Here is a 14,614-nt window from a genome sequence, read left to right on the forward strand (position 1 = left end):
TATATCCACAATTCTCCATTGCAGGTCAGTATGGTTCTACTTCCAGCCAAGGCTGGAAGCCAAGTGCCAAACCAGGGCAAGTTTAGTTAAACCAAAAGGTATGGGTTTTCAGTAGCTTCCAAAAGTCATAGAAAGTTCTAAGGAAATGAGAAGTAGAAAACTCAGAAGATGGATGCAGAAAAACTGATCTGTGTGAGATACCATCCCACAGGACGATATGGCTAGCTGCTTTAATATTATCCTAACTGGTAACAAAGAAGAGGTTCTTCTTATATTTACAGATGGTTCATCTGTTTACGCAGTTTTAACCAATAATCAGCAACTAGTTAACTATAGAAGGCTTTTGTTTATATAAAGGTATTTTTAATCTGAGATACTGTTGGCATGTAAATGCATCATAATGAAAACATGTTTTCTCCAGACAGTTACATGAGACATTATTTTTTTCTCAAATAAAATCAAAGTTTTTGTAAACAATTCCATGGGGTTTAAACATTCATTGTCAAGTTAGCCCTCACCACAAAAAAGTGCACAAACATGCATGAGCATGGATGAAACTACTTACCATACTTAAACATCTTCATTTAAATTCTTGACTAGGCTACCCGGCAGTCCAAGAGACAATAGACTTTCTCTTTCTTTAATTGATTAAAGGATAACCCATCTGGCTCCTTTTTCTCAAAGACTTCTTGTTGCTTTGCCTTGGCAATGTTCTGAATGATTAAAAAGTTCCTCTGATTTTTGAGAAGCCAGAGCGAATTAGAGGAGCATTGATGAAATGAGTTTGTTGTTCTTGTTACAATGAGAGCTTGGTTTAATCAAATCAAACTTAAGGAAACTCTTCACATTGTAGCCATCTTTCATGATATGACATAGCATCAAAGACTTGTTATACATGAGGCCATACATCTTAAACACTGAATAGTGATCACCACAGTCCATCAGAAATATAAAGTGCACTTCAGTATTATTCCAAGATTACCAGCAATTCCATAACTCCCCACTTCACCGATCTATGCAATATTCAGTTTAAATGCAAGCAAATTGACTATTTAAAAGAGGGGTTTCTTTGCAGTAGAAGCTTCAAAACTTAAGTCAATGTTACTGCTAATAAAATTTACATAAATACACACAAATATATCCATTCTTTCCTCTTCCAGTGTAATTCCTACTCTATACTGGAAGTGTAATCACATGTCACAGACTTTGAGATTAAGTGCCAATGAATATCATGAGATTTGTTTGTGAATATATATTTTTAAAGTTATTTTGAATGCCTTCTGTTTGTTCCTTGAGGCCAATGAGGGAAACACTTTTTAGTCAACTGCTTTGTTTATAAAAGTAGTTACTCCAAAGTACGCATTAAAAAATATGCTATTCGAGGTAATAGAAATTTACTTTAAAAAATTACAAATATTAAATAATTGCAATCAATCTATAATAACTTTCAACACTGGACTACATTTAGCAATTTACAATATTTGATAGTTTACCATCAGTTTTAATTTGAATCTGACAGCTGTCACCCATCTGTGTGCATCCTTCAACACCACAATGATTCTGAAATTTCAACATCTGTGAACTTCAGCTTTTGAGCTTTCAATATTTCAGATAATATGTCACATTGATAAAGTGAATAAAGAGCTTCTTATGTGACATTTGGGGTGGTTAAATAAAAGTCCTAGCAACATTGTTTTTCAACACTGAGACAATGAGATAGAAATGTTTAGCAAATGACATGTGACTTCTGTAATTCATAAGGAACAAGGCTTACGGTATTTGACATTATACATTATTCCTAATGTAATCTATCAGAAAGTACTGTGTGCAATAGTCTTTAAAATAACAAGCAAACAAACAAAGATACTGTAGAAATCTCATCTAACTTGGTTTTGGGGAGAAATTAAAGATAAAGTTTAGTATTTATTCACACTTGCTTCATTCCCTTCTTAGGTGAGGGGTGTTCAAACATGGCAACTTTGAGACTTGTATACTGACTGGGGAATTCTGGGAGTAGAAATCCACAAGTCTTAAAGTTGCCAAGTTTGGAGACTTCTGTTCTAGATGACTTTCAGAATTTCAGCTACTAAAAATGATTCATCATTGAGATGTGACCCAGCGAATGTACTATAAATCCTTACTTAACTGCTTGTATAAATAAAAGACTACTGCAAAACTCAGTTTAAGAAATTATTATACATTGTTTTATGTATCATTATATAAAAACTTACAATTAGCAAGCATATGACACAAAGAAATGGATTGGAATAGTATTAAGTATGAATGCATGCTTTTTACAATGAATCTCAAACATTTTTTTTGCCGATTGAAATATTCAGCAACATACATGCAGATCAATTTCTCAGCGTGACCTTCTGCCACATCATTAGATATGTTTTCAACTGATACTTCTGTTGAAGTGGTTATGAATTCATAAATACCTGATTTAATCATTTGTTCCTGAAAGTGGATAACTTTTTTTGTAATCAAATAACAAAATAAATAACAGTATAAAAGAAAAATATGATTACAATAAATGATAGTAATAAGGGTCTTATTGCCATTCATTAATTTTGCTTATTATTGACTGATGATTCCCTCACCCCCACCCCAAAATCATAGTAGTTCGTTGGAGTCCAGAATATTTCTAGCTTGTAGTTCCAGAGCTGATATTTTCGTAAGTCACTGTTGTATATTCAAAATCACCCCGGATGCACTATTCTGAAGCAATCTACATAATGAAAACAATGAACATATAACAAGTTTAATGGAAAGAATCTTATATGACACAATATGTAAAATATTGTAACGTAAGAAGGATATTATATAGATAAGATACCATGAATTCAACCATGAAAAGAAATGTGATTTATTCGGAAATTCTGTGCAAAATGATGAAAATTGCTCAGATGGGTCTGTTTTTGTACCTTAGGCCCAAAAATCCATAACTCCAACCATCCATCCACTCACTGATAGGGATTTAATGAAATTCCGTGAAAAGATGGAGCAAAGGTTTTTGTCCATTGGAAGAGTTGGGAATTTTTTAAATGGTTTAAGCACCAAAACTACTTGTGATTGGCAGTATGATACACTCCTCCCAGGTGTGCACACACAAATTCACATGTAAAAACTGGATCATATAGATGCAGACAAACTAACAAAATATTTAAAATATTGGTTTAGCTACCATTATTAATCAATTTCCAAGTAAACTCTACTTCAAATAAGAATAAATAACATATAAACAAACTTAATTTCAGCCACATTTTAAAAAAATAATGGAAATATGAAAGTATCTTCTTTAGGAAAGATCTTTTCACAAATCATCAGCAGCATTAAAATTAAACATTTTTCATTTTGGCATGCATGAAACAATGGCCTTTGCCCCTTCCTTTCCCCAAATATGCCTTTAGGTGTATCTTACTATTCAGTGATAACCACAATGTTAAACTTCACTTAAATCACATAGTTTGAAACATAGTTGGAAAATTCTGTGACTTATATGCTACCTCTGAAGTGTATGGTGATCTTCTCGATTTATTATCAGTAATAGGAGAAATTAAGTGTATAAAATTCTCCTGATAGCTTAAAATAATTGACTGTGTTACCATTTCAGGTATAGTTTTGAACACAAAGTCAATAGGCTAATTGTGGAAAAATTAAACGACAAAAATATAAACCCTTTTCAAACTCTTCAAGAAAAAGTATTTTAAACTGCAAGTTTGTATAAATGGAATAATTGAGTTACATTTTCATATGTCAACTGCTTCCTACGTCATTCCCTGATATCATTAAGTACTTGCTGAAAACACAGTAAAATGTATCCATATCTTAATCTGACAATACATTTAATTGGTATCAACCAAACAGACTGATTGACACCTGTGTACAGCATAGTGAGAAGTAGGATAAATTCAAGACATGGGATGTTTTTCCTGCTGAGTCTCAGAAATTAATTTTCTGCACTTCCTTTGTAGTTCATTATCCAAGTCAGACTTTTAGTTACAGATTCTTGTTTTCTTCATCTTTTCAACAGTCATGAATTATATGTTTAGAACGTGAACTCTGGGATCACATGCAGCCACCAAAACCTTAGATATGGGCCAAACAAAATGGCACCAATTTGTGCTTTGCAAAGTGATATAGGACAAAAATATTACATTTATAGGGACAAGGAATGTATTAAATCTATTATATTAATTTATTGTAATTAGATTAAATAAATTAAACTTTGTTTTTGGCCTAACGATCTTGGACTACAGCCAAATGTGGTTGTATATTGTTGGGTGAGGACATTCACTGTAGTGCATCAATAAGTGCCACTCATAATACTCAAAATAATAAAGTTATCATGGAGTTCTAGGGTTTAAATAAGACACAAGTTCAAACTCCTACTTCATGAAGATGGCCAACGGCCTTGCTTCAGTGAATTGCGAAGATAAATAAGAAATCATCCGCATATTAATTCAACTTCCCTAAAATAAGCATGCCATCAATTATGACTATGCATAGATCAAAAAGATAGGTTCTCTATTATCCTATAGTGGGGTAAGCGGCAGGCTGGAAGTTATTACCTTTTGAAACATTTTAAACACTGGATTTTAAAAGAATAACAATCAAAGTGAATGGCCCTGCCAAACCGCTGCTTAAAAATCAAGCTTAAAATTCAGAACCATATTTTGCAAGATGTTATAATGGAACGGAGCAAAGTGACTGCATAAGTTATATGTGATATTAAAATTACAGCATACCCTTTTAAAATCTTTGTTTTGCAGGGAATAGCAATATTTTTCAAACAAGCCAAAACGTACAATCACAAAAACCAAATCATAAAAAGATCTCAGATTTTTTTCCCAAAGAAAACAAATGAAATGCAAGGATGGTGAATTGGGAACAATATATTCAGTTGTTCACTTACCTTCAGTTGTCTGTTACACCCTCGTTGTGTTGTACTCAGATTCATGTTTGTTTAGAGACCCAATGAGGCAGAACCTGGAATATTATGGCTATTTCATTCAACATAATAATGTTTGCATAGAAAAAAAAAAGAAATACATGCATATACATTCTTTACTGAAGCATATCTAAAGATTCAGGCAATTTAAGATACCTAAAACCAGTAGGCTGGTAGGCAAAAATAGTGCTCTTGCTAACTTTGTCAAACCTTTAAAATTAGTCGACTAAAATGGCTTGGTGTAACTAATTGACAAAGTGCTCTGAGTTTTGGATGGGGTGTTTGCATTGAGGAGGAGTATTTGCAGAAAAAAGATAATAATGGGGTCTCCGATCACATGGCTGTATCCACCAATTTAACTTGTTTTATTCCTCCTGTGTCTTGTAGACACCCCGGATTTGGCTAGCTTTTATGTAGATGGAAAAGACTGAATATATGAACATAATAATATGGAGAATAATAAAATACATGTGTAAAGCCTAAACCTATTACAAAGTTTCTGGCAGTTTCCAAGTACATTGTAAATATTTTTCACTTCGTATTTACCCATAATCTTTTAAGCATTTTTATTAACAAGCATGCAGGGTGCATTTTACAGCAAAAGAGTCCTCATAACTTCCGTTGAAACAGTAATTCTGCCAGATTTGATTTAGAAAGCTTTTGCTCTGTTACTTTTTTTTCATAAGCAAATCTAAAAGAATATCAAGCTAAAGCATAAAAATTATCCCCTAGTCTAAATTGCAAATAAACAAGACAAGTAATGATATATCAACTACAGAAATCACCATATCATATTTCAAAATATTGTGTTTTGCTGTATAAAAGAAACATGATCAATGAGGGGAAGGCGAATGGATTTTTTCATTGGTTTATCCCTCCCTATAATTTGGAAGGAGAAAATATTACATTCATGCTCTCTAGGAAATCAGCTCTGCATGCTGATTTTTCAAAGAAAACTGCCCTTAATTAAATCAAAAGTATATTTGGTAGATAAGCGTCTATCTACCATTTCATACATTTTTATATTTAATGAAATTTAAATAGTAAGACACCATACCCCACTCCTGAAAACATTAGAGACAAGCAAACAAACAAAGAAAAAATGAAGTCAGACAGGTAATGGAATATTTGCAATTAGAATTTTTCACAAAATAAGTATGTCTACTGTACATGCAAAACCTAACTTAATTATAATCAACAGTATTCTTTAGCCGCTTTAAAAATTAAATAAGCCTCCCTAGAAATAGCTGCTTAATTTCCCTTGTTTGACCTTTCTGCTATAAATTCCTCCATACAATTTGCTCTTGAGTACATCAATGTATGGAAAGGCTGCACTTCAGAACTAAAACTATTTTAGAGCCTAGATTAGTGATTGGTTTCATTTAAACTTCATTATTTCTTCATTATCAAAGCCAGACAGTAAAGCCTGGTACTGCAATGGTCTCCTTGGCTACTTTATGCCAAATAGCAGGTAAATATAAATAGAAAGAACCTATTTTCATCTGTAAAAAATTGCCAGGGAATACTGCCATGGATTGTATTGTGTTAGAAGTTGTAGTAAATGCCTAAAAATATAAATAAGGGCAATTTTGGAATCTTAGCAAGCAGAATCACTGACTTGCTAAGTGATTCTTGGCTATTTTCATGGGATGGTACCAAAAGCACCTTCTCTTCCTCCACTCCCTTCTCATCAAAACAAAAACATAAACAAAAAAAACCCCTCTTTAGAATACTTATCCACCATGCATAAATGCATCCTGGAAAAAGAAGAATGTTAGCTCACAAAGAATGGCAGGACTGTAAATGGATATGCATGTTAGAAAAAATAAATAGAAAATAGAGCTGAACCCAGTTTTCATGCAAACGTCCTCATCAAAAATCTATTGATACTAACCGCTGAACAGCTTTATCATGCCTGGACAGCCTGTGACTTGTAGTTGGTACCTCTTCAATTTCATCTATCTCACACACATCTGCAGCTTCCTGTGAGTAGCTATGCTTCATGACAAGGATGTTTCTTCTGTTCATAGGCTGGATAAGGGGCTTTGCAGGCTGGGGTTGAATTTCTGTCAAGATTGGCGTATCTCTTGTGCTAAGATTACTATGGCTGCCCTTAGTGCTAGATAATTGTGATCCACAGTGGTGGTCATGAATGCATTTTGAAGATGATCTACGGAGTTTATGATAATTTTCAAAGTCATCTGCAATATCTGCAAGGTCCACGGAGGTTCCTGTCCCTCTGAGAGTACATAACTCATAATGAGGAGGCTCAAAGACCTCTTGGAACACTGTTTGATCAAAGTCTGCTTTCTTCTGGACAAATCTTTTACGCGGCTGTTTGATCTGGACTATAACAGAGATAATGATAAGGAGGATCACAATGCAAGAAGTCACCCCAATGATTGTCCCACTGGTATTTGTAAGCTGGTCCCACAGGCTGGCTTTTGTCTTTTCTGTGAGATGAGGAAGAGAAATAAACAAATAAAACAGAAAATTAAAATCCACCATTTTTTTAAAAAAATGACAATTAGTTTTATGATTGTTACCATGATTAGTACTGTCCGGATGTGTTGCAACTGCATATTTCAATAGATTTCATGGCTATACACCTTTGATAATTATGTCCCAATACATCTGCAGACTATAGAACTGATATAAGAAAGAATACAAGAAACACAGAATTCTATAGTAGGACAACATTTTGCTGATCAGGGACTGATTTCAATTCCCTGGAATTGCTCCAGCCCTATAAACCTCAACTAGTCAAATAGTTGGATATAAAGTCATTCTACAGTCAGAAGTCAATTATAATATGCATTTCTGTAAAGTATAAATCAAGTATTTTAAAATACATACAAAATAACAAAATTGGTGGCATAATATCATTTTGTGCAATCTGATGAAAACTAAGATTTTTTAAATCTATTTAACCAAATCCTTGAAAGTGCAATGAGTGATTTTCCAAACTTCTCCATTATGTTCTCCAACATCCCTAACAGAGGATAACTAGACTTTTATCATGAATTCTCTAAAATAATAATCTGGTTCTCAGAGTGAAAAGTTAATTTGTTAACTTTTCCTTGTGGGGGATTGGAATGTTCATATCCATGGACAAATCTTTTTTTTAAATTGGTCCTGGAATCTGAAAGTAGATCAAATAACTTAAATTACTTAAATCAGTGGTTGGGAACCACTGACTTAAAATTGATATCTTAAGAGTGAAAATGAAACTAAGCATAGAGTGAAAATAAAACGAAGTGCATATGCATTCAGCTCAATGGACAGTTGAGTCCAAATCCAAATCCAATTGAACAAAAATCTCCTGATAAAGCTAAAAAATTGCTATAGATTTGATTGTTTTATTGCTCATTGGATTAGATCAAGAGTCAATCTAGATAAACCACAATTTACAGCCATGGTCGTTCAGACGCTTCAACACATTTAATAATCAAGTCGCTCTCATATGCCTTCCACCTATAGTATGAGATGGGTGCTTCTTTCTAATTCCATTCTACTAATTATCAAGTATTCATGTCCCTATATGATTTTAGACTAAACCTCTAGAAAGTATAGGAAATAATCTTGTATCTCATTGGAAGCTGGGCCTTACAAAAAATAGGATTAAAACTCCAGCTTAATGTTCACCTTCCTCTAGAACAGGGGTTTCAAACTCAAGGCCCAGGGGCCAGATGTGGCCCATGGAGCGCTTAGATTTGACTTGCAGGACCACCCTGGAAACAGTCCATTTTCATTGGCAGAGCCTTTCGGCCACCACAGGCACCCCTGACATGAGTGACGTATAGCTGGCCACTGCCTCCCAAGGTCAAACACAATGCTGATGTGGCCCTCAATGAAATCGAGTTTGACACCCTTGCCCTAGAAGAAGTGTGAAATATAAATAAATACATATTTGTTATGACTGTATCCATTAAAAAGAAACTTTGTTCAGAATATGTTTTGACAAAAGTGAAAGACAACCACTTTGCTGATCCTTAAGCAACTTTTTAACTATTTCAAGTAATACTTTTAAGAGGCCAGCCATTTACTGGCGGGGGGAGGGATCAAGATTCATTAAGCAACTTGAAACTAGGCTATAGTAAAACTATATGTTATTCTATCGGGGAATTTAAAGGGAGAAAAGTTCGGAATATATTATTGTTTTTGTATATTTTATTGTTATTATTGTTGTATTTTTATATTATACTTCATTCTAAAGGAAAATTATGAACATGTGTTGTTGTTAGATGTTTCTATTGTGGATCTGTAATTGTGCGTATAAATTGTTCTTATACCAAGAATGTATATAATATGGACAGATTATTTTTTAATGTTTAATAAAACATCTAATAATAGGAAACCACTTTTGCCTATACAGTGATTACATTTTCAATTGATGACTACAATTACTGTATGAATAATATGATGGGATAAATGTTCTGAATAAATGCTTTTTGTTTAAATATAATACAGTACATGATAAAGTATCTTATATATTTCCATCATTATAGTTTCAATATTTTACTAGCAAAGAAATGCATCTTTCATTTGAAAATTGAAGGCTTTCCAGACCACTTATAATCAAGCATTTGTGCAATAAATTGAAATGGTAAAGATTTTCTATTCATTGAATTTACCTTGTGACATTATAATATATACCATAAAAATGGTTTCAATTTAAGAAAAATAGCAAGCCTCAAAATGCCAGGGTATTTTCTTTTCCTTCCAGGAGGGATAAAATCAATTGTTTGCCACAGGGCAATTTATTATTCAAAAGTTAGGGGAAAGAGAGATAATGTAGTTCAAAGTGGACTAAGATAAATCATGTCTATCAATGTACTTAGCATATATGAAAATCCACCAGAGATTTTCAAATATGGAGCATGTGTGAAAATTAAAGCACATCCTGAGAAAGTTGAGAATACATACTACAAAGAAATTAAGAAAGATGAGTTAGCCCTGGGATGGCGAACCTATGACATGTGTGCCACAGGTGGCACGTGGAGCCATTTGTACACGAGACTTTGGCCTTCTTTTGAGGCCATTTTTTGCCTCCCCAGGCTCCAGAGGTTTTATAGGAGTCTGGGGAAGGCGAAAACAGCTTTCCCCACCCCCCACCCCCCTGGAGACTCTCCGGAGGCTTCAGGAGCTTCCCTGAAGCCTCCAGAGTGCAAAAAACTGGCCCTACGGGCAAATCGGAAGTTGGAGAACGGACTTCCAGTTTGTTCGTAGGGCTGGTTTTAGTCCTCTGAAGCCTTCAGGGAAGCCTGAAGGTCCCTGAAGGCTCCAGAGGAGTAAAACCGGCCCTACGAGCAAACTGGAAGTCGGTCTCCCAACTTCCAGTTGTTTTTTGGGCTCCGGAGGCTTCAGGGAAGCTCCTGAAGCCTCCAGAGAGCGTCCAGGGGGGTGGGGAGGCTGTTTTCTCCCTCCCCCGGCTCCTATAAAGCTTCTGGAGCCTGGGGAGGGCGAGAAAAGTATGCCAAAAATGGGGGGGAGTGCTGGTCATGTGTGCATGTGTACTGGGGTTGTGTGCAATGCATTATGGGTGTGGCACACCTGCGCATGACCCCCTTGCGCTACCGCGCTTTTGGTACGCAAGGCAAAAAAGGTTCACCATCATTGGGTTAACCTATTCTTTCCTCTCACATTTTTTCTAATTCCCACGGGAGATGAGCTTATAATAAATGTTTCGATAAAATACAAAATACAACAGCAAAAAGAGAGGGATTATTTCACTGGTGTTAAGTTAATAAATTCTTATACTGATTTTAAAGAGTTAAAATGAAATTTGAGATTATAATCATTCAAACACCCACAATCTACTTTTAGGGCAAAGTAACATTTCATCTCGCCCACCTTACTTCAGTTATTATTATTATTATTGTACGCCTGTAGAAATTGCCATTTTTTTTCCTGAACTAGGGCAATGAAAAGAAACAGCTATGAGTTTATGGAGTTAGATGAAATAAAGTATAGAGATACTCCAATTTTAGTAGTGAGATAATGTCTTCCTTACATTTTTACCAATGTGAAAGATTAAGCAATCCTGTGCAGGTTGTAAAACATTTGTTTTCATAAATGAAAGGCCACACCTACTGGACCTACTTGTGACACCTGAATGAATATTCAGTGACATTGCCTAGTTTTGGATCTTTGCCTAGTTTTAGATTATTTTCTCTTGCTGTAGAAGGAGCACTTTCATTAGTTGTTTCTCTTTTTGGTTAATAAATGTCAGGATGGTCTTCAAGAATATTCAGAAACTACAACTGGTGCAGAATTTGGCACCTTATGCAATTAATCAACTGTATTACTCCATTTCATATTGAATCAACTTCCCTCTACATTATTTCTGAGTTAGGATTCAAGATCTTACTTGCTCTAATATTTAGAAAAAGGAAGAGGCTAGTTTATCAAGCGGTATTGAGTGGATATTTCTCATAACATAAAGCAAATCCACCTTTTAATATTAATAGCCAAAGAAGAGATATAACAGATAGTCCTTGACTTATGACCACCATTGGGACGGAAACTTCTGTTGCTAAGCAGTGCATTTGTTAAATGAGTCATTAAATTAACATGCCTTATGTTATGACTTTTCTTGTCATCGTTATTAAGCGAATCACCATTGTCATTAAGAAAGTTGGCTTCTTCCTCTTGTGGAGAAGCCAGTTGGGAGAGTTGAAATGGGGGATTGTTTACTGAAAGCCATCTGGGAAGTTTGAAAAAGCGGTCATGTCATAAATATATGCCAGTCGTCAAGTGCCAAAATTTTGATCACATGACTGTGGGGACTGTGGTCATAGGTGTGAGGGCCAGTTGTTAGTCACTTTTCTTGGCGCCATTGTAACTTCAAACAATCGTTAAACAAGTGGCTCTATGTTGAGAACTTCCTGCACTACAATAATTGCTGAGGTGGAAACAAGTAACATCTGAGAAGAAATTGCTTGTTTTTATGCCTTGTTTGTAACTTTCTCAGATGCATCCGACTGGCCAATGGAAAATAAATTCTGGGTAACATGAGTATTAGTCAGATACAAGTGTGCTTGTCTTTTCTATTAATTCTAAATTCAGAACCATAGTTTTATTCTTAAGTTCACTACAGAGATTAATAGAGACAATTTCCCATAACGTGAAGATAAGCAGGCAATACCACCAAGTACTGGAGGGTCTCAGGGTTAATTGGGAAAAGCAAAATCTATTTATTTCTTATTTCTATTAGAAGTAGCCAACTTTCCTCCATTAGGCGCAATAGGTCCATTTAAGAGGTAACAGCTTCTTAAAAGGATTTTGCTTGTGTTATCCTGCATTGATGTCAGTACTGCTCAATCTTGTGGAGAATAATTCAGCTATTCTTTGACATTTTATCAAACATTTTTATTTCCAAAAGAACTCTTCCGAAAACTTACCACAAAAGCCACCCCTCTCAAATCTTCTCTAAATGCAACTAGTTATAGAACTAATATAGTTCAAAAACAATCCAGGATCAAGATTCAAATCTCTTTAATGAAAAATTTATCCTCTTCCCTTTGTATTACACTTCTTGATTAAAATTAGTAATACGCTGATGATTTGCCACTTGTCTTGGCACGCTATGAATATGTGTTGAGGTTTTATTCAGCTTGATATCCCAAGGAGACAGAGAGAAAGCTTTGAAATAAAATTAATATTCAGAATAAATACTGATCGCTTCTCACTTGCTAGCAGGGACTTCTGCTTCTGATCAGTGGCATATTTAGAAATGCTCTTCATAATCTGGTAGCCTACAGCATTTGGTGGTAAAAATTAATCTGTTCTTATTTCATCTGTTTCATAAGAGTATAGAAATATTGTCGGCACCACTTTTGAAATGATGAAGCTAAAAAGTTAAGGCTTGATTGGCAATTCTTCACTCATTAATTGCCTAAGGAAACTCACATGTTGAAAAGGACAGTAAAACTGCATATTTATTCCAACTTTTGAATCACATGATTGCCCAGTCCTTCGCCTTATCTATTCATTGAATCAAACATTTGAGTCAAATTCACAATCATGCATAGATAGGTACTTTATGTAGAATTCAAAATGTGTAGGCCACCCATACTTTCTGGGAAGATACTGGTAGAACAGACCCAACAAACCACACCAGACATTGATGTCTTTCTCATAACATTAATATTGAACAGTTAGGCATGGAAAAAAGCTATCTAATAGAATTGCCACATCACAATCATTCAGGCACTTAAAACTATCAATTAGTGGACAGATTATTTGCATTTACAACAAAGAAAACATAAAATTATAACTCTTTTTTTCTGAGAGATTATTTGCTATTTTAAAATCCTCTGTTTGAATTACACTTCGATTTCTTCTGCTTGGCTCATTATGCTGGCTATGAGTTAAGGCTAAGCTTTTTCCATTTCTTCCTAAATGAATGATGCCCTATGTTCTTTACCCTTCTCCAAAAAGCTTTCAACGGCATAATAACCATGGAAGCTGTTGCTGAAATAAATTATCCCTCTTGTTCTTTATAATGAAGACAAATGCAGATACAGAAATCTCCAAGTCTAGAGGGCTATGGCAAAACAATTGTTATCAAACTGTACTATAAAGCTTGCGTTTGAAATTCTAGTTTGGGTTTCTATTTTTCACAATAGAAACCAATGAATTATAGAAAATTTCATTTAAACATAGCATTGTTAATTATACAGTTAGTTGTCATTGGAAGTTGGATTTTTATCTTAAGAAATATTTGGCTTTATTTCCCTTAACAATGCAAAGAAATGAGTTCTTCTGCTGTTTTTGAGTTATTTTCTCATGAAACAAAGTCAGGTTTACACAAGGGCAAGGGCATACATTTTATTATTCACATTCAAGACACACAGAAGTATGTATGTTTTTACTTTTCATACATATACATTCTTCATTGAATGTTTTCTAATGCTATTGTGTTATATATTTTATTTTTAACATATCAATGCTCTGGTTTTGTCCCATATAGCCATGAATAGCTCAAAACATTGCAATTTCACAAATCAGCCCTTGTATCTCCTTATAACTGTAAGTTTATATTGTGAGTGCTCTTTTAATAATGGTGTATATTTTCATAAGCACTGAATATTAAGCACCATGAACAAAATGAGAAACCCAAGTGATAGTATTTCTCTATCCAAATACAGATCAAAGTCCAACATCATCTTTTCCAGTGAAAATATAGGACTTTTTCACTCTAGCCATTAAACACTCTATTTTGTAATAACCTTTGAAACAAGTTCTAACAAATTTTATAGTGAGGTGATAAACAGCCTTATGCATTCATTGAAAAGCATGAAAATAATTATATTCTGTGAGTTTCAAATAATTAAACTAAAACTATTGTGGCATTAATTTGAAGTTTAATCCATATGCTTAGCATTACCTTTGCAGTGATTTTCATCCCATGGATATACACAGTTCTGGAGTCCATTGCAGACTAATGTATTATTAATACACATATTACTATGGCAAAAAAATGTGTTGGCTTCACAGGGGGCTAGAAAGAGAAGGAAAGAATGCATTAGCAGGATTGCACAGTAAATTTACTCTTCTCCTACTCAGTAGCAATAGAGCTATTAGTAAATCTAATACAAAACCAAGCAAAGGGATCTGCAATATTGGATCTAAAAAAACTTTATATTTTTAATGTAG

General features: G+C 34.3%; 1 protein-coding gene across 3 annotated transcripts in view; it reads right to left on the reverse strand.

Moving 5' to 3' along the window:
* Positions 1-783: 783 nt before the first annotated feature.
* Positions 784-14,614, reverse strand: part of NETO1 (neuropilin and tolloid like 1) — a 90,206-nt gene continuing 76,375 nt past the window's right edge. For all 3 annotated transcript variants that reach the window (XM_087707319.1, XM_014062403.2, XM_087707320.1), the window contains 4 exons: positions 14,346-14,459; positions 6,849-7,407; positions 4,919-4,992; positions 784-2,731 (listed from right to left, as the gene is read on the reverse strand). In XM_087707319.1, coding sequence (XP_087563445.1) covers positions 4,932-4,992; positions 6,849-7,407; positions 14,346-14,459 — 734 coding nt within the window. In that variant the 3' untranslated portion in view covers positions 784-2,731; positions 4,919-4,931. The remainder of the gene's footprint in view (positions 2,732-4,918; positions 4,993-6,848; positions 7,408-14,345; positions 14,460-14,614) is intronic.

The sequence above is a fragment of the Thamnophis sirtalis genome, unplaced genomic scaffold (genome assembly GCF_051295495.1).
Source record: "Thamnophis sirtalis isolate CommonGarterSnake01/CBP01778 unplaced genomic scaffold, rThaSir2_p1.2 scaffold_2, whole genome shotgun sequence".
Taxonomy (NCBI): Eukaryota; Metazoa; Chordata; class Lepidosauria; order Squamata; family Natricidae; genus Thamnophis; species Thamnophis sirtalis.